Genomic DNA, 22,517 nt, shown 5'->3' with positions numbered 1-22,517 from the left:
TTCAGCTCTGGATTTTCCCGGATAATTGGAATATTGGAGATATACCACTATTTAAAAATATGTGTTTGTAACAGTTAATTATAGGGGTATTACCTAAGTAATTTGTCTTGGTAAACTTTTAACAGCTATACTCAATGAGAGATTGATAAAGCATTGATAAAACTTATTCTATCGATGTAGAGTTTGGATTTAGAAAAGACCTATCGACAATGCATGTTATTCTATATAGTATCACAGTCTCTGATCAATAGAACTCTTAAAATCGTCGTAGATTTTATTGTTGTTTTTTGACTACAAACAAGTTTTTGATTTTGTTAGTCGTCAAAATCTTTGGTATAAAATGATTAAGGAAGGGATAGATGGGAAATTTCTGAAAATTATTAGAAATCTCTATGACAAAGTAAGAAGTTGTGTTAAATACAGTGGTATAACTGATTTCTTCAAATGTGACTGTGGATTATTTCAGGGGCAAATATTGTATTCCCTTTTTAATTACTTTATTTGTTAATGTTTTAAAAAATTATTTTATAAAAAAGAGTTGTTCATCAATAGAAATCCAGACTATGAACGTTTTTTACGTATGTATACAAATGACATGGTTATTTTATCTGAAACACCAGATGACTTACAGAAAATACTAGATTCATTAGGGGAGTATAGTAGAAAATGGAGTTTAACTGTAAGTAAGACAACATCTTTAGGAATGGTGGTTAAATACTTACGAAGGAGAAATGTTTTACGGTAGAAGGAATTGAAATGATAGATGAATTTAATCACCTTGGTCATGCTTTAAATGTTAATGGGAAAGGACGAAAAGTATTATACGTCAATAATGTTTGTAGAAAGAATGTTTTTAATATTGAATTTCGTCTTGCTGTACTTGATATTTAGTAAAATAGTCTTTTTAATGTATGGTTCTGAAATCAGGGGTTATCACAAAGCTGCAGAAATTGAAAAAAAAAAACTTCATATCGCATTTCTTAAGTAATTACTAAGACTAGGAAAATCAACAAATACTGCTTTTTTACAAATCGAGTTAAGAAGATTTCCCGTAGAAATATTTAGTTATAACTCTAGTGTAGAGTTGTATGGGTACTGAACGTATTTCACAACAAAACATTTATCTTTGTCGCCAATACCGTGTCAATTCCTAATGATGATATGTGACCTGTAGAGCAAGCGTCGAAGCAGTCAATAGCAGGTGTCGTGTACGGTCAACAGGAGGTGTCGTGTACGGTCAACAACAGGTGTTGTGTACGGTCAACAGGAGGTGTCGTGTACGGTCAACAGGAGGTGTCGTGTCCGGTCAACAACAGGTGTCGTGTACGGTCAACAACAGGTGTCGTGTACGGTCAACAACAGGTGTTGTGTACGGGCAACAGGAGGTGTCGTGTACGGTCAACAACAGGTGTCGTGTACGGTCAACAACATGTGTTGTGTACGGTCAACAGTAGGTGTTGCGTATGGTCAACAACAGTACGGTCAACAACATGTGTCGTGTACGGTCAACAACAGGTGTTGTGTACGGTCAACAGGAGGTGTCGTGTACAGTCAACAACAGGTGTCGTGTACGGTCAACAACAGGTGTTGTTTACGGTCAACAGCAGGCGTCGTGTACTGTCAACAGCGGGTGTCGTGTACGAACAACAGTAGGTGTTGTGTACGGTCAACAGGAGGTGTCGTGTACAGTCAACAGCAGGTATCGTGTAGGGTCAACAACATGTGTTGTGTACGGTCAACAGTAGGTGTTGCGTATGGTCAACAACAGTACGGTCAACAACAGGTGTCGTGTACGGTCAACAACAGGTGTTGTGTACGGTCAACAGAAGGTGTCGTGTACGGTCAACAACAGGTGTCGTGTACGGACAACAACAGGTGTTGTGTACGGTCAACAGCAGGTGTCGTGTACTGTCAACAGCGGGTGTCGTGTACGAACAACAGTAGGTGTTGTGTACGGTCAACAGGAGGTGTCGTGTACGGTCAACAGCAGGTATCGTGTACGGTCAACAACATGTGTTGTGTACGGTCAACAGTAGGTGTTGCGTATGGTCAACAACAGTACAGTCAACAACAGGTGTCGTGTACGGTCAACAACATGTGTTGTGTACGGTCAACAGGAGGTGTTGTGTACGGTCAACCGCAGGTGTCGTGTACTGTCAACAGCGGGTGTCGTGTACGAACAACAGTAGGTGTTGTGTACGGTCAACAGGAGGTGTCGTGTACGGTCAACAGCAGGTATCGTGTACGGTCAACAACATGTGTTGTGTACGGTCAACAGTAGGTGTTGCGTATGGTCAACAACAGTACAGTCAACAACAGGTGTCGTGTACGGTCAACAACATGTGTTGTGTACGGTCAACAGGAGGTGTCGTGTACGGTCAACAACAGGTGTCGTGTACGGACAACAATAGGTGTTGTGTGCGGTCAACAGGAGGTGTCGTGTACGGTCAACAGCAGGTATCGTGTACGGTCAACAACATGTGTTGTGTACGGTCAACAGGAGGTGTCGTGTACGGTCAACAGCAGGTATCGTGTACGGTCAACAACATGTGTTGTGTACGGTCAACAGTAGGTGTTGCGTATGGTCAACAACAGTACGGTCAACAACAGGTGTCGTGTACGGTCAACAACAGGTGTTGTGTACGGTCAACAGGAGGTGTCGTGTACGGTCAACAACAGGTGTCGTGTACGGACAACAATAGGTGTTGTGTGCGGTCAACAGGAGGTGTCGTGTACGGTCAACAGCAGGTATCGTGTACGGTCAACAACATGTGTTGTGTACGGTCAACAGTAGGTGTTGCGTATGGTCAACAACAGTACGGTCAACAGGAGGTGTCGTGTACGGTCAACATCAGGTATCGTGTACGGTCAACAACATGTGTTGTGTACGGTCAACAGTAGGTGTTGCGTATGGTCAACAACAGTACGGTCAACAACAGGTGTCGTGTACGGTCAACAACAGGTGTTGTGTACGGTCAACAGGAGGTGTCGTGTACGGTCAACAACAGGTGTCGTGTACGGACAACAATAGGTGTTGTGTGCGGTCAACAGGAGGTGTCGTGTACTGTCAACAGCGGGTGTCGTGTACGGATAACAGTAGGTGTTGTGCACGGTCAGCTACAGGTATCGTGTATGGTCAATAGCAGGCGTCGTGTACGGTCAACAGCAGGTGTCATGTACGGTCAACAGTAGGTGTCATGTACGGTCAACAGTAGGTGTAGTGTACCTTTAACAGCAGGTGTCGTGTACGGTCAACTGCAGGTGTCGTGTACGGTCAACGGTAGGTGTCGCGTACGGTCAACAGCAGTACGGTCAACGGCAGGTGTTGTGCATGGTCATTAGGAGGTGTCGTGTACGGTCAACAACAGGTGTTGTGTATGGTCAACAGCAGGTGTCGTGTACGGTCAGACAATTACAGGTTACCAGTCAAAACACTTTCGTTTCTATAGCTTATCCATAGGTTGACCAGTGTCCACTTCGTCCAGTGCTGTGACTGACTGTCAGTTATCATCTTTTGGGCGAGTTAAAGTAAGCCAGATTACTAACGGCAGTCAGTTCGTCACCTACAGTCACGATAAAATTGGAATGATTTGGCAATGATAACTAAAAAGTCATGATCTAAAATTACCAGCATCATTTGTTCATACCCTAAGTTTAATATAAATTTATCCTATTCCGTTTGTGTAATCTTTTTGAATTCAATATGAAATGTAATGAGTTGCTGCTATCGTCCCTATAGCCTCTGTCTTGTCCATGCATATTATCGTCAGTAAAAACATAGACTATGAAGAACATAATCTCGTCTTAATAATAAAAAAATCTGTGGCACCAACTCAAAAATGTAATTTTCTTTGCAACGCATTTTTGGAATAACAATAATTTTCATGGGAACGTCTTCTTCATGAAAAACAGATGTATAAATGAAGCGTTCGACTTTTAAAAGGCAATAATTGGCTAGTTGCCACTGTGATTTGTATAATTTGTGCAGGAAAAGAATACGGTGGTAGTACTTGTCAATTTGGCGACAGTCCTAATACAGAGTTCCCGAAAACTCGGTTCACATTACACACCCATCATTGTTTTACAAAACCATGACAGTTGATTACATAACACGCTATCTTTCAAACTAAACCAAGTTGCCATGGTGATGGGCATTAGTCATGAAGAAGGTGTCTAAAACAAAATAACATATTCTACAATAAATGAATGATTCCAGCCCACCGGGGATGATCAATGACTCCAGCCCATCAGGGATGATCAATGACTCCAGCCCATCAGGGATGATCAATGGTTCCAGACAACTAGGGATGATCAATGATTCCAGCCCACCATGGATGGTCAATGCTTGCAGACCACCAGGGATGATCAATGCTTCCAGACAACTAGGGATGATCAATGATTCCAGCCCACCATGGATGATCAATGCTTCCAGACCACCAGGGATGATCAATGATTCCAGCCCACTAGGGATGATCAATGACTCCAGCCCACCAGGGATGATCAATGATTCCAGTCCACCAGGGTTGATCAATGACTCCAGCCCATTAGGGATGATCAATGACTCCAGCCCACCAGGGATGATCAATGATTCCAGCCCACTAGGGATGATCAATAATTCCAGCCCACCCGGGATGATCGATGATTCCAGCCCACCAGGGATCATCAATGATTTAAGCCCATCAGGGATCATCAATTATATTAGCCCACCAGGGATGATCAAAGACCCCTGGAACACCTACACAGTGTAGGTAGGATCACAAACAGTGTTATATAAACACACTGTCTAGGTAGGATAACATACAGTGTTATATAAACACACTGTCTAGGTAGGATCACATACAGTGTTATATAAACACACTGTCTAGGTAGGATCACATACAGTGTTATATAAACACACTGTCTAGGTAGGATCAAATACAGTGGTATATAAACACACTGTCTAGGTAGGATCAAATACAGTGGTATATAAACACACTGTCTAGGTAGGATAACATACAGTGTTATATAAACACACTGTCTAGGTAGGATCACATACAGTGTTATATAAACACACTGTCTAGGTAGGATCAAATACAGTGGTATATAAACACACTGTCTAGGTAGGATCAAATACAGTGGTATATAAACACACTGTCTAGGTAGGATCACGTACAGTGTTATATAAACACACTGTCTAGGTAGGATCACATACAGTGGTATATAAACACACTGTCTAGGTAGGATCAAATACAGTGGTATATAAACACACTGTCTAGGTAGGATCAAATACAGTGTTATATAAACACACTGTCTAGGTAGGATCACATACAGTGGTATATAAACACACTGTCTAGGTAGGATCACATGCAGTGTTATATAAACACACTGTCTAGGTAGGATCACATACAGTGTTATATAAACACACTGTCTAGGTAGGATCACATGCAGTGTTATATAAATACACTGTCTAGGTAGGATCACTTACAGTGTTATATAAACACACTGTCTAGGTAGGATCACATGCAGTGTTATATAAACACACTGTCTAGGTAGGATCACATGCAGTGTTATATAAACACACTGTCTAGGTAGGATCACATGCAGTGTTATATAAATACACTGTCTAGGTAGGATCACTTACAGTGTTATATAAACACACTGTGTATGAAGGATCACATACAGTGAACACTTTTATATTTCCTGTCGAAGTATCTCATTACGTGGTGTTTTTGCCCTGCCCTCTATATTGAGCCGGTAAGAAACTCCTGGACTTTAAGACGGGTTTTGGTTTATGTTTCTCAGGATCCCCGTGTGATAATAAGGGTACAGTTATTGCTGATGTCCATTGTTTTACAGAAGAAATCTGATTGATGTTCCTGTTATACTGAATAAGATCCCACAAATGGATGAGGGATGAGCTCCCAATATTAAGTGGAAATGATTGATGGGTCGTTACATTTCCATTTCATTGAAAATAGCAGTTACTTTCTTGTATCTGGTGATAAAGTTTACAACACAGGTCTTTATAGTCCCACGCTACGCCGTATTGTCACACTTATCACAGTAATATCTAATACGTTATACTCTAAAACTAATGAGTTTTTTCTTGTTCAAAGTCGATAGATTATCAAATTATATTTTTATGTTTTATATTTCATATTGAACGTACTTGATAAGCAGGTGTGGAAGTGTCAGTGATGCTTTCTATCGTTTAAAGTCTCAAGGGCTCATTTCTAACACGTATTTCTCTTCTGAACAATCTGTTTATACCGTAATCAAACAGGTGAGTAGGAATTGATTCTTCATAACATTGGGACAATTACTTTACCTGCTGGTGAGTAGACTTAACATAGTTTGACGTCAGAACCGATATGGATAATAACAGTCACAAACTTGTATTCTCATATTGCACATGTTGTTGGGGTGTATTAAGGACAGCTGAGCGTCACGTGTTACCTTGGCCTGCTGTTTCACTAGAACGTCACATGTTACCTTGGCCTGCTGTTTCACTAGAACGTCACGTATTACCTTGGCTTGCTGTTTCACTAGAGTGTCACGTGTTACCTTGGCCTGCTGTTTCACTAGAGTGTCACGTCACATGACAGCACTACGTCATCACAGAACTAAAACAAACAGAATCACACAACGTCATGACAGAACATGGAACCACACTACGTCATGACATTTCTACACATGGCAACACTACGTCATGACATTTCTACATATCACAACACTACGTCATCACAGAACTAAAATAGTCTTACAACGTCATGACAGAACATGGAACCACACTACGTCATGACATTTCTACACATGGCAACACTACGTCATGACATTTCTACACATGACAACACTACGTCATCACAGAACTAAAATAGTCTTACAACGTCATGATAGAACTATTAACACTGATCGTGCACGCACCTTATCGCTGCTCCTTTAGAAATAGCAGGAAGTTCTCGACTTTTTTGTTTGTAACCTGTCATATCTGAAAGACGAAAATCACCTCTAGATATGACTTTCACTATGATGATTTTGTAAAACGACGGTAACACGTGCATCTTAGTGTAATCAAAGGCTCCCTGCTTACTTTGTGTTTGTTATCCGAAATTGATAGCATGCGTTTATCACGATATCATGAGCATTAATAGTGGACCACATGAAGAGCTGCTCTGTGTAGTCCAGAGCTGCAGATGTAATGTATGTCAGCTCTCCTATTAATTGTTTTATTAGAAGACGCCAGCCTGTATTGGCGAACCCATTATTACATGTAGATATACTAACAAGCTATATGAGAATCTTGACAAACCAGAAATCTATCATATTACAGGTCTTTTGTCTTTTACTGACACGAACATTTGTTCCTCAAACCCGACCTTCACCCTCAGTCCCGATATTTCCCCCTCAGTCCTGACCTTCACCCTCAGTCCCGACATTTCCCCCTCAATCCTGACCTTCACCCTCAGTCCCGAACTTCACCCTCAGACTCGACCTTCACCATCAGTCCCGAACTTCACCCTCAGACTTGACCTTCACCATCAGTCCCGCACTTCATCCTCAGTCCCGACATTTCCCCCTCAGTCCTGACCTTCACCCTCAGTCCCGACCTTCACCATCAGACCCGAACTGCATCCTCAGTACCGACCTTCACCCTCAGACCCGACCTTCATCCTCAGTACCGACCTTCACCCTCAGAACCGATCTTCACCCTCAGTCCCGACCTTCACCCCCCACCCGACCTTTCCCCCTCAGTACCGACCTTCACCCTCAGTTCCGACCTTTCGCTCACAGTCCCGAACTTTACTCAGTCCCGACTTTCGCCCTAAGTCAGGATTTTAACCCTCACTCTTGATCATCATCCTAAGTCCTGACCTTCACCCTCAGTCCCGAACTTCACCCTCAGACTCGACCTTCATCATCAGTCCCGAACTTCACCCTCAGACCCGACCTTCACCCTCAGTCCCGAACTTCACCCTAATTCCCGAACTTCACCCTCAGACCCGACCTTCACCCTCAGTCCCGAACTTCACCCTAATTCCCGAACTTCACCCTCAGACTCGACCTTCACCATCAGTCCCGAACTTCATCCTCAGTCCCGAACTTCACCCTCAGACCCGACCTTCACCCTCAGTCCCAAACCTCACCCTCAGACCCGACCTTCATCCTCAGTCCCGACCTTCACCCTCAGCCCCGACCTTCACCCTCAGTCCCGAACTTCGCCCTAATTCCCGACCTTCACCCTCAGTCCCGAACTTCACCCTCAAACCCTACCTTCATCCTCAGTCTCGGGCTTCACACTCAGTTCCGGCCTTCCAACAAAAGATGAGTGTATTACTTTCCTACAGAAATCTGTGATTCTAACGGACAATCCATTCAGTTATATTTCTTACAGTGTAGTCCTTGTTGTCAAATAGTAACGAAAAACGTACTTGTAGTGAATATCTAAAGACTAACAAGGGTATGACTTGGTGAGGCCTACATGTTTCCGTAATTTGCTTTAATAGTGCAATACATCGAGTAAACTGTGGTTCAATGAAGACCAAGATTTCATTCTTCGTATGATTGCCTTGTTTTCAAACATATTCAAATACCATAAATGATAGAATTATATACCTTTAAAGGACAAAAGCTCTTTTAAATCCGAATGAAAAAAAATACCCAGGAGACTGAATAAGTTCCTTCAGAAGAAATTGAATATGACAATGTAAAAAAAACCCACAAAAACAAAACAAAAACAAATAAAAAAGAGCAATAATAATTAAAAAAAACAAACACCTCCCCACAAAAAACAAAACAAACAAAAAACAAAAAAAAAAAAAAAAACAAATGAATATGTCCTGCAGTTGGAACTATGTATGACAGTGTATGACAAAGTACAGAATGAAAACAAACTCGTACACCAAGAGACTGAATGGGTTCCATTAACATCAATGACGTATGACTGTGAACTGGGTAGGAGAAATACTGTAACAGAACGGAAATCACTAATTCCTGTTTTGGAGTAGATTGTATCATCATCAATGATATATAAAAGAATTCAGATAGGTAATTAAAATGAAGTCTTGGGATAGCAGTATCGAATCGGCTGTCACTAATACTATAATACTAATACATCATTACCCAGAAAATAATAACAACAAATTGTGTAGACTGGTTTTCGTTGGTAGACAAACAATCTTAACTGATATATTGTAGACAAACAATATTAATTGATATGATATTGTACTCAAACAATATTAATTGATATGATATGTTAGACAAACAATATTAATTGATATGATATTGTAAACAAACAACATTAATTGATATGATATCGTACTCAAACAATATTAATTGATATGATATGTTAGACAAACAATATTAATTGATATGATATTGTAAACAAACAACATTAATTGTTATGATATTGTACTCAAACAAGATTAATTGATATGATATTGTACACAACCAATATTAATTGATATGACATTGTACACAAACAACATTAATTGATATGATATTGTAGACTAACAATATTAATTAATATGATAATGTAGACAAACAATATTAATTGATATGATATTGTACACAAACCATATTAATTGATATGATATTGTACTCAAACAACATTAATTGATATGATATTGTAGAGAAACAATATTTATTGAAATGATATTGTAAACAAACAATATTTATTGATATGATATTGTAGACTAACAATATTAATTGATATGATAATGTAGACAAACAATATTAATTGATATGATATTGTACTCAAACAATATCAATTGATATGATATTGTAGACAAACAGTATTAATTGATATGATATTGTAAACAAACAATATCAATTGAGATGATATTGTAGACAAACAATATTTACGTATAAAATGTTGAAATTATTCACTTTCAGTGCTATCATAGCAAATATTATCAATTTAAATAACATTTGTATCTAAAGGAATATCACGGTAAAATCAGTTTTGTTTTGAAATAATTGTGCGTGTTTTATATTAATTGTGCGTGTTTGATATTAACTGTGTGTGTTTTATATTAACTGTGTGTGTTTTATATTAATTGTGTGTGCTTGGTAGTAATTGTGCGTGTTTTATATTAATTGTGCGTGTTTTATATTAATTGTGCGTGTTTTATATTAATGTGTGTGCTTGGTCGTAATTGTGCGTCTTTTATATTAATTGTGCGTGTTTTGTATTAATTGTGCGTGTTTTATATTAACTGTGTGTGCTTGGTAGTAATTGTGCGTGTTTTATACTAATTGTGTGTGTTTTGAATTAAGTGTGCGTGTTTTATATTGATTGTGCGTGTTTTATATTAACTGTGTGTGTTTTATATTAATGTGTGTGCTTGGTCGTAATTGTGCGTCTTTTATATTAATTGTGCGTGTTTTATATTAACTGTGTGTGTTTTATATTAATGTGTGTGCTTGGTCGTAATTGTGCGTCTTTTATATTAATTGTGCGTGTTTTATATTAACTGTGTGTGTTTTATTAATGTGTGTGCTTGGTCGTAATTGATTATCTGTCTTTTATATTAATTGTGCGTGTTTTATATTAACTGTGTGTGTTTTATATTAATGTGTGTGCTTGGTCGTAATTGTGCGTCTTTTATATTAATTGTGCGTGTTTTATATTAATGTGTGTGCTTGATTTAATTGTGCGTCTTTTATATTAATTTTGTTTTATATTAATGTGTGTGTTTTATACAGTGCCTTTTATATTAATTGTGCGTGTTTTATATTAATGTGTGTGCTTGGTCGTAATTGTGCGTCTTTTATATTAATTGTGCGTGTTTTATATTAATGTGTGTGCTTGGTCGTAATTGTGCGTCTTTTATATTAATTGTGCGTGTTTTATATTAACTGTGTGTGTTTTATATTAATGTGTGTGCTTGGTCGTAATTGTGCGTGTTTTATATTAATGTGTGTGCTTGGATATTGAAATGTAAAATCGTGCGTGTTTTATATTAGCCATGTGTGTGTTTTATATTAATGTGTGTGCTTGAATACGTGTTTGTTTATAATATTATGTAACATTATAACGAGTAATAAAATACATTATCTTGTCTTGTCATGTCATTTTGTCCTCGCTGTACATTCTAACACGTAATGAATGGAATAATCTAAAAAAAAAACTTATTAGACAATGATTGAGTAAAGGAAGATTTAAATTACTAACGACCGAAAAACAATCACAAGAAACTAATTTCCTCGCTCGTCAATAACGCTTCTTCAAAAATGTAAATGCAAATTTCTTTTTAATGTTATGAAAAACAACCTGAAAGAAAATTCAACCGTCTTATCTAGAAAAGAAACATAAAGAATCTTAACAGAAGACAACATGAATTGGTTTTTGTTTTTTTGTTTTTGTATAAAACCGAATGATTAATAATATTGACTTTTCCCATAATGTCAAGAATGTTCACTCTGTAAACAACGAAAACATATCGGTTTTCATCAGTTATGTTATTTTCTAATCACAAATCTCCGGTGACCCTTACATCGAGATGATAAAAATGGAAACAGATTGATTTACACAAATCTCGCGTAAAGCATGCGACATGTGACAACAACGTGTACCAAGTTCAAGAAACCATTGCTGACAAAGGAATGCTGACCGAGTAGTATTATGTTCGTAGTTTAATCTAACTACAGGTAATTGTTGGATGTCCATATTTAGACTCATTATAATCGTCAGTAACATCAACAACAATGTCTTGTCCTAAACTCCTTGTACTCTAACAGTAAATAAGATGATTTTATTATCAATTATTAACAGGCTTGTTATCAGTGTCTACTGACAGACTAGTTACTGGTAATTATAGGGAGGGCTGTTACTGGTAATTATAGAAAGCCTTGTTACTGGTAATTATAGAAAGGTTTGTTACAGGTAATTATAGAAAGGTTTTTTACTAGTAATTGTAGAAGGGTTTGTTACTGGTAATTATAGAAAGGTTTGTTACTGGTAATTATAGAAAGGTTTGTTACTGGTAATTATAGAAAGGTTTGTTATCAGTAATTATAGAAAGGTTTGTTATCAGTAATTATAGAAAGGTTTGTTACTGGTAATTATAGAAATGCTTGTTACTGGTAATTATAGAAAGGTTTGTTACTGGTAATTATAGAAATGCTTGTTACTGGTAATTATAGAAAGGTTTGTTACTGGTAATTATATAAATGCTTGTTACTGGTAATTATAGAAAGGTTTGTTACTGGTAATTATAGAAAGGTTTGTTATCAGTAATTATAGAAAGGTTTGTTACTGGTTATTATAGAAAGGTTTGTTACTGGTAATTATAGAAAGGTTTGTTACTGGTAATTATAGAAAGGTTTGTTACTGGTAATTATAGAAAGGTTTGTTATCAGTAATTATAGAAAGGTTTGTTACTGATAATTATAGAAATGCTTGTTACTGGTAATTATAGAAAGGTTTGTTACTGGTAATTATAGAAATGCTTGTTACTGGTAATTATAGAAAGGTTTGTTACTGGTAATTATAGAAATGCTTGTTACTGGTAATTATAGAAAGGTTTGTTACTGGTAATTATAGAAAGGTTTGTTATCAGTAATTATAGAAAGGTTTGTTACTGGTAATTATAGAAAGGTTTGTTACTGGTAATTATAGAAAGGTTTGTTACTGGTAATTATAGAAAGGTTTGTTACTGGTAATTATAGAAAGGTTTGTTATCAGTAATTATAGAAAGGTTTGTTATCAGTAATTATAGAAAGGCTTGTTACTGGTAATTATAGAAAGGTTTGTTATCAGTAATTAAAGAAAGGCTTGTTACTGGTAATTATAGAAAGGTTTGTTATCAGTAATTAAAGAAAGGCTTGTTACTGGTAATTATAGAAAGGTTTTTTACTAGTAATTATAGAAAGGTTTGTTATCAGTAATTATAGAAAGGTTTGTTACTGGTAATTATAGAAAGGTTTGTTACTGGTAATTATAGAAAGGATTGTTACTGGTAATTATAGAAAGGTTTGTTACTGGTAATTATAGAAAGGTTGTGTTACTGGTAATTATAGAAAGGTTTGTTACTGGTTATTATAGAAAGGTTTGTTACTGGTAATTATAGAAAGGTTTTTTACTGGTAATTATAGAAAGGCTTGTTACTGGTAATTATAGAAAGGCTTGTTACTGGTAATTATAGAAAGGCTTGTTACTGGTAATTATAGAAAGGTTTGTTACTGGTAATTATAGAAAGGTTTTTTACTGGTAATTGTAGAAGGGTTTGTTACTGGTAATTATAGAAAGGTTTGTTACTGGTTATTGTAGAAAGGCTTGTTACTGGTAATTATAGAAAGGCTTGTTACTGGTAATTATAGAAAGGTTTGTTACTGGTAATTATAGAAAGGTTTGTTACTGGTTATTATAGAAAGGTTTGTTACTGGTAATTATAGAAAGGCTTGTTACTGGTAATTATAGAAAGGTTTTTTACTGGTAATTATAGAAAGGCTTGTTACTGGTAATTATAGAAAGGTTTGTTACTGGTAATTATAGAAAGGTTTTTTACTGGTAATTGTAGAAGGGTTTGTTACTGGTAATTATGGAAAGGTTTGTTACTGGTTATTGTAAAAAGGTTTGTTACTGGTAATTATAGAAAGGCTTGTTACTGGTAATTATAGAAAGGTTTTTTACTGGTAATTATAGAAAGGCTTGTTACTGGTAATTATAGAAAGGTTTGTTACTGGTAATTATAGAAAGGCTTGTTACTGGTAATTATAGAAAGGTTTTTTACTGGTAATTATAGAAAGGCTTGTTACTGGTAATTATAGAAAGGCTTGTTACTGGTAATTATAGAAAGGTTTGTTACTGGTGTTACTGGTAATTATAGAAAGGTTTTTTACTGGTAATTATAGAAAGGCTTGTTACTGGTAATTATAGAAAGGCTTGTTACTGGTAATTATAGAAAGGTTTGTCACTGGTAATTATAGAAAGGTTTTTTACTGGTAATTGTAGAAGGGTTTGTTACTGGTAATTATGGAAAGGTTTGTTACTGGTTATTGTAAAAAGGTTTGTTACTGGTAATTATAGAAAGGTTTGTTACTGGTAATTATAGAAAGGTTTGTTACTGGTAATTATAGAAAGGTTTGTTACTGGTTATTATAGAAAGGTTTGTTACTGGTAATTATAGAAAGGCTTGTTACTGGTAATTATAGAAAGGTTTTTTACTGGTAATTATAGAAAGGCTTGTTACTGGTAATTATAGAAAGGCTTGTTACTGGTAATGATAGAAAGGTTTGTTACTGGTAATTATAGAAAGGTTTTTTACTGGTAATTGTAGAAGGGTTTGTTACTGGTAATTATGGAAAGGTTTGTTACTGGTTATTGTAAAAAGGTTTGTTACTGGTAATTATAGAAAGGCTTGTTACTGGTTATTGTAAAAAGGTTTGTTACTGGTAATTATAGAAAGGTTTTTTACTGGTAATTATAGAAAGGTTTTTTACTGGTAATTGTAGAAGGGTTTGTTACTGGTTATTATAGAAAGGTTTGTTACTGGTAATTATAGAAAGGTTTGTTACTGGTAATTATGGAAAGGTTTGTTACTGGTTATTGTAAAAAGGTTTGTTACTGGTAATTATAGAAAGGTTTGTTACTGGTAATTATGGAAAGGTTTGTTACTGGTTATTGTAGATAAAGTTATTAATTTAAAGGTATTTTGGTAGTGAATATTCAAAGGTTTGTTTCAAGTAACTATTGTCAGATTTGCTTGGATACCAACTGAGGACAATCGTATTGAAGAATTCCTTCCAATGTTGTATATTGTTTTAGAAGTGCTGTCTGTGGTTATGGTACATGTAATGAATCCTTACCGTGAAGAAAGTCAATGCTTTTGTGCGGACTTCCCTGACTACTTGTAAATATACCATAATACCTATTAACACTATATCATGTTCCTTGTCACTGATGTACTCTTTATACATGTATGTATCAACTGTATATTATATCGTTGAAGAACTAACCTTGACATAAAGCATTGTACATGTGTCTATTATGAAGGGAATCGCTACATCTGTCTATTACGTTATTGGTCTTCAGTCTACTGTTTTCTAACACATTTCTTCTCTACGTTTCCGTACATCAATACTATAAAACATCGAGAGACTCGTTCAGTTAAAAGTGTGATTTTCAATATCGTGATGGAAGTTGAAAATAGGTAAAATATTCCCGAAACATTAGGCCTACAAAACGAAAAAAAGTTCGCAGTTCACAATGTCACGATGTTTATCCACAATCTTATTTAGAGTGAACGATGTTTACCCACAACCTTATTTACAGTGAACGATGTTTGTCCACAATATTGTTTACAGTGAACGATGCTTGTCCACAATCTTATCAACAATTAAATGATGTTTATCCACAATCTTATTTACAGTGAACGATGTTTGTCCACAATCTTATTTAGACTGAACGATGTTTATCCGCAATCTTATTTACAGTGAACGATGTTTATCCACAATCTTATTTACAGTGAACGATGTCTGTCCACAATCTTATTTAGAGTGAACGATGTTTACCCACAACCTTATTTACAGTGAACGATGTTTGTCCACAATATTATTTACAGTGAACGATGTCTGTCCACAATTTTAATTACAGTGAACGATGTTTGTCCACAATCTTATTTACAGTCAACGATGTCTGTCCGCAATCTTATTTAGACTGAACGATGTTTATCCGCAATCTTATTTACAGTGAACGATGTTTATCCACAATCTTATTCACAGTGAACGATGTTTGTCCACAATCTTATTTACAGTGAACGATGTCTGTCCACAATTTTAATTACAGTGAACGATGTTTGTCCACAATCTTATTTATGAACGATGTTTGTCCACAATCTTATTTACAGTGAACGATGTCTGTCCACAATTTTAATTACAGTGAACGATGTTTGTCCACAATCTTATTTACAGTCAACGATGTCTGTCCGCAATCTTATTTACAGTAAACGATGTTTGTCCACAATCTTATTTACAGTGAACGATGTTTGTCCACAATCTTATTTACAGTGAACGATGTTTGTCCACAATCTTATTTACAGTGAACGATGTTTGTCCACAATCTTATTTACAGTGAACGATGTTTATCCACAATCTTATTTACAGTGAACGATGTCTGTCCACAATATTATTTACAGTGAACGATGTTTATCCACAATCTTATTCACAGTGAACGATGTCTGTCCACAATTTTAATTACAGTGAACGATGTTTGTCCACAATCTTATTCACAGTGAACGATGTCTGTCCACAATATTATTTACAGTGAACGATGTTTATCCACAATCTTATTCACAGTGAACGATGTCTGTCCACAATTTTAATTACAGTGAACGATGTCTGTCCACAATTTTAATTACAGTGAACGATGTCTGTCCACAATATTATTTACAGTGAACGATGTCTGTCCACAATATTATTTACAGTGAACGATGTATGTCCACAATATTATTTACAGTGAACGATGTCTGTCCACAATATTATTTACAGTGAACGATGTCTGTCCACAATATTATTTACAGTGAACGATGTCTGTCCACAATATTATTTACAGTGAACGATGTCTGTCCACAATATTATTTACAGTGAACGATGTCTGTCCACAATATTATTTACAGTGAACGATGTCTGTCCACAATATTATTTACAGTGAACGATGTCTGTCCACAATATTATTTACAGTGAACGATGTCTGTCCACAATATTATTTACAGTGAACGATGTCTGTCCACAATATTATTTACAGTGAACGATGTTTGTCCACAATCTTATTTACAGTGAACGATGTCTGTCCACAATCTTATTTACAGTGAACGATGTCTGTCCATGTTTTTATAAACAGAGAAAGCAAGGAAATTACCATACCAACATCTTATTCTAATTTGATATCATTGAAGAACTATGTAACATTACAACAAACAATAAACATCAAACTATTATTATTTGGATTCGATTGTTAAAGTTTGATATTAAACAGGAACAATGCTTCAAAAAGACAAATATCGATCGAGAGATTGCCATCTTATTTTGAAGTCACGACATCATTCACATATATTATTTGATTGTATGATGTTTCACCTATTAGTGCCTGGTGATAAGCTTTTACAAGTTTTGATTGAGAGTTAGATTAAAGTACATACGATAATAATTATATGTAGAGCTGACTTCAGAGGTAGAGTTTGTAGTATAAGAATAATGATGTTTTCTATTAACACCGCAATTCTGCTTTGATTTTGACATGAATGTTTCGCGTGAATTTTACTCTTTCTCTGAGAAAATCATGAAGCTAAGGAAACTAGGGATATTGAATCTTGTCTGAGGAAACTAAATATACTACCGATCAACACGGAGGCTTGTTTTCCGTTGTGCTACACGCTTCACACCGTTCATTTCCCAGCCAGTCCATCTATTTCTCCTTCACACACTTAAATCATGGTAAGCTCACGTTAGAGTTCTACAGCAACGCTAGGAAGCTCCACACCGACCAGAACAATGACTTGACTTCCTCTTCAGACACAACTGATTACAGACAAAATACTTCTTAATGGTAAATACTATGTTTTTGTAGGCGCTTCGGACTCGTGTTACGATACTCTGTTAACTGCATTATACAGCTCTTAATGAGACACTGTACAATGCATGCAATACATTTCTGCATAGGTTTTATACTAAACAAGAAAAACTAACATTTAAAATGTATTTAAGTGTATTAAAACGTGTATCGTGTATATATGTAAACATATACAATGTATGTAAGTGTATCAAAACGTGTATTATATATATATATATATATATATATATATATGTATAAACATATATAATGTATATATGTGTATTAAAACGTGTATTATGTATATATGTAAACATTCTCTATGTTTATAGGAGTATATGAAATAAATGTACAGTGAATATCGCTGATGGATGAAATTTAGACAAAAGCTTCTTCGGTTATTTTAAGAAAGTGTACAGAAGCTGTTTTACGTGCAAGCGAACCAGGAAAATGGATTAGCTTTATTCTATGTGGGCCGTAGTTAAGATAATTGTTTAGTTTTATTGTAAGGCTGTTAGAGAGTCTAGTGATTGGTACAAATGGCATGCAATCAACCAAAAACGCGGGGAGGTATACTCTCAAATGTAGCGAAGGAATTTATGTCCACTTTCCCAAAATACCAATGTCATTAGAAAAAGCTTGAGGCGTGTTTACGTATAGTAACATATGTCTATATAGGTGTGTGGTAATCGGCCTTTTTGTGCCACAGGGCTGTCTGTTTACAGCCCAAGTGATGATAAGCATTACCTCGCTTTAGTTTCCTATCATCACTTGTGAAATACAATGACTTAGACTTAATCAGAGGAATACGATTCGTCTTATTGGAAACAATCTCACTCTCGATGTTTGTAATCAAACCACAAAGTCTATGGCGAATTAAGGCGTGTCCTACGTACTGCGAGTATTATATAGGCCTAAAGGATTGCATACTGTATCATACAAACGCGCGAGACACGAACCATTACTCTCGGTGCACATGTTGAAAGTTATGACAACTTGTTTGGTGTATCCTTTTCATGAGATGTAACATTCAGTTACCACGAAAAGACCAAGCAAGAAACACATGTTTTTTTAAACATTTCATGTAGGCACTGGGTTATAGCTCATTCGTGTAGTTATATCTTAAGCCTTAATACCTTTACATTTAAAGCGAAGTCAGTGTGTTGTCTTGATGTTATTTCATATTTACATAATTAAACGACAGACATGTCTTCTAGAGTGTATCTAATCATTTTATAGCTGTGTCTAAAGTCAATGCATGTCAGTATGGAGATGTAAAGATGTAAACATGATCAGGCCACGTATGGGAGTGTAACAAATTAATGCGCGTTTATATATAAGGCATATTTTAAACGTTTGAGACACAGAATGAGCAACATCACAATCAATAGTTATCAACATGATGGTCATCTGACCAGCCCTCCAACGTAGCACTCAGCCCATCCTCCATAGCAAATGTCTGGTCACGATGTATTAGTTTCAGTCTGTGAGAGTGGTGAATGTCGTGGGGAGTAAGGTCTGAAAAATCAGTCAAGATGAGGAAAGAGTTCAGAGCTACACTCGAACACAACCTCCATCGAAACACAGCTGGTATGGACTGGCGCGATGTGGAGAAGCAGAATCTCTCCGCGGCGTCTCTTTTGTTCAATTGTTCAACCAGCTGCCATACGTCAGCGTCATACATTAATACTAGTTCCATGGGACAGGTAGCCGATTTGAATAGCACCTTTTTTGTCCTAAAACAGGTCACCATATCTTTCTGGAGGACCATGTACCTTTAAACTTCTTGGTCATTTGGAATGTGGCTCATTTCCGTGCTATTATTTCCAATTTATCACAATGATAAAGTCTACGTTCTTCACGAGTAACAACCCTAAAATGGAAATTTTCTGGGTTGGATTTGTAGCAAGTTAGCAAGACCCGATTGATGTTTACCATCAATATCTCAATATCATCAAAAATCATTCCTGCGATTGTACCTACCATGGACAGTTTGCCATGAGGTATGTCGTGTGTGGATCAATATGAAAGGTTCGATACTCCTACGAACACGTAAAGTGTTGTATTCTAGCTTTCCACTACTAGTTGATGGGTAGCTTCAAAGTTTTCGGGGATGATACTTGTTGATGGTCATCCTTCAAACTGCGTTTAATAGTTGGACAATAAGAGGAATGGGTGGGGGTATATCCCCAACAAAGAAAGTGTTATGATCCTAATCAGGATGTTGATTTCTAGATAGCAACATTCTGCGTCCCAAATCAACAGATAATTCGATATTCAAGGACTTGTTCCCATTGTCAACTCTTCCGTGCCAGAAGTCATCAACTGACGGACAAACTCGTAACACAGGATTTCAAAAGATGCAGGTTTCAGAAAAGTATGGGGAAGTTTTGCGGTCGTCATAGTGACAAATATTCTTTGTACGGTAGATAGCTAGACGTGTTTGATGTTCGTTAGTTTGCCTGTTGGTTCCGTTGTACGATATGAAGCTGTACACGTTTGATGCTCGTTAGTTTGCCTGTTGGTTCCGTTGTACGATATCAAGCTGGATGTGTTTGATGCTCGTTAATTTAACTGTTGGTTATGTTGTAAGATATAAAGCTGGACGTATTTGATGCTCGTTAGTTTGCCTGTTGGTTCCGTTGTACGATATAAAGCTGGACGTATTTGATGCTCGTTAGTTTACCTGTTGGTTCCGTTGTACGATATCAAGCTGGACGTGTTTGATGTTCGTTAGTTTGCCTGTTGGTTCCGTTGTACGATATTAAGCTGGACGTGTTTGATGCTCGTTAGTGTGCCTGTTGGTTCCGTTGTACGATATAAAGCTGGACGTATTTGATGCTCGTTAGTTTACCTGTTGGTTCCGTTGTACGATATAAAGCTGGACGTGTTTGATGCTCGTTAGTTTGCCTGTTGGTTCCGTTGTACGATATAAAGCTGGACGTGTTTGATGCTCGTTAGTTTGCCTGTTGGTTCCGTTGTACGATATAAAGCTGGACGTGTTTGATGCTCGTTAGTTTACCTATTGGTTTCGTTGTACGATATAAAGCTGGACGTGTTTGATGCTCGTTAGTTTACCTGTTGGTTCCGTTGTACGATATAAAGCTGGACGTGTTTGATGCTCGTTAGTTTACCTGTTGGTTCCGTTGTACGATATAAAGCTGGACGTGTTTGATGCTCGTTAGTTTACCTGTTGGTTCCGTTGTACGATATAAAGCTGGACGTGTTTGATGCTCGTTAGTTTACCTGTTGGTTCCGTTGTACGATATAAAGCTGGACGTGTTTGATGCTCGTTAGTTTACCTGTTGGTTCCGTTGTACGATATAAAGCTGGACGTGTTTGATGCTCGTTAGTTTACCTGTTGGTTCCGTTGTACGATATAAAGCTGGACGTGTTTGATGCTCGTTAGTTTACCTGTTGGTTCCGTTGTACGATATAAAGCTGGACGTGTTTGATGCTCGTTAGTTTACCTGTTGGTTCCGTTGTACGATATAAAGCTGGACGTGTTTGATGCTCGTTAGTTTACCTGTTGGTTCCGTTGTACGATATAAAGCTGGACGTGTTTGATGCTCGTTAGTTTACCTGTTGGTTCCGTTGTACGATATAAAGCTGGACGTGTTTGATGCTCGTTAGTTTACCTGTTGGTTCCGTTGTACGATATAAAGCTGGACGTGTTTGATGCTCGTTAGTTTACCTGTTGGTTCCGTTGTACGATATAAAGCTGGACGTGTTTGATGCTCGTTAGTTTACCTGTTGGTTCCGTTGTACGATATAAAGCTGGACGTGTTTGATGCTCGTTAGTTTACCTGTTGGTTCCGTTGTACGATATAAAGCTGGACGTGTTTGATGCTCGTTAGTTTACCTGTTGGTTCCGTTGTACGATATAAAGCTGGACGTGTTTGATGCTCGTTAGTTTACCTATTGGTTTCGTTGTACGATATAAAGCTGGACGTGTTTGATGCTCGTTAGTTTACCTGTTGGTTCCGTTGTACGATATAAAGCTGGACGTGTTTGATGCTCGTTAGTTTACCTGTTGGTTCCGTTGTACGATATAAAGCTGGACGTGTTTGATGCTCGTTAGTTTACCTGTTGGTTCCGTTGTACGATATAAAGCTGGACGTGTTTGATGCTCGTTAGTTTACCTGTTGGTTCCGTTGTACGATATAAAGCTGGACGTGTTTGATGCTCGTTAGTTTACCTGTTGGTTCCGTTGTACGATATAAAGCTGGACGTGTTTGATGCTCGTTAGTTTACCTGTTGGTTCCGTTGTACGATATAAAGCTGGACGTGTTTGATGCTCGTTAGTTTACCTGTTGGTTCCGTTGTACGATATAAAGCTGGACGTGTTTGATGCTCGTTAGTTTACCTGTTGGTTCCGTTGTACGATATAAAGCTGGACGTGTTTGATGCTCGTTAGTTTACCTGTTGGTTCCGTTGTACGATATAAAGCTGGACGTGTTTGATGCTCGTTAGTTTACCTGTTGGTTCCGTTGTACGATATAAAGCTGGACGTGTTTGATGCTCGTTAGTTTACCTGTTGGTTCCGTTGTACGATATAAAGCTGGACGTGTTTGATGCTCGTTAGTTTACCTGTTGGTTCCGTTGTACGATATAAAGCTGGACGTGTTTGATGCTCGTTAGTTTACCTGTTGGTTCCGTTGTACGATATAAAGCTGGACGTGTTTGATGCTCGTTAGTTTACCTGTTGGTTCCGTTGTACGATATAAAGCTGGACGTGTTTGATGCTCGTTAGTTTTTGACCTGTTGGTTTACCTGTTGGTTCGTTGTACGATATAAAGCTGGACGTGTTTGATGCTCGTTTAGTTGGTTCCGTTGTACGATATAAAGCTGGACGTGTTTGTTTCCCTGTTGGTTCCGTTGTACGATATAAAGCTGGACGTGTTTGATGCTCGTTAGTTTACCTGTTGGTTCGTTGTACGATATAAAGCTGGACGTGTTTGATGCTCGTTAGTTTACCTGTTGGTTCCGT

The 22,517-nt window shown here is 37.1% G+C and overlaps 1 protein-coding gene across 1 annotated transcript; it reads left to right on the top strand.

The window, feature by feature from the left end:
* The first annotated feature begins 1,429 nt into the window (after positions 1–1,429).
* On the top strand, positions 1,430–2,281 carry LOC132557433 (uncharacterized). Its single transcript, XM_060221922.1, has one exon. It carries the CDS (start codon positions 1,430–1,432, stop codon positions 2,279–2,281), a length of 852 nt encoding a protein of 283 aa, XP_060077905.1.
* Positions 2,282–22,517: the final 20,236 nt, after the last annotated feature.

Source organism: Ylistrum balloti, unplaced genomic scaffold (genome assembly GCF_031769215.1).
Source record: "Ylistrum balloti isolate Yb309-2 unplaced genomic scaffold, AGI_CSIRO_Ybal_v1 Utg369654, whole genome shotgun sequence".
NCBI lineage: Eukaryota > Metazoa > Mollusca > Bivalvia > Pectinida > Pectinidae > Ylistrum > Ylistrum balloti.
Note: the sequence above shows the minus strand (reverse complement) of the source record. Positions and strands in the feature narration are given on the sequence as shown.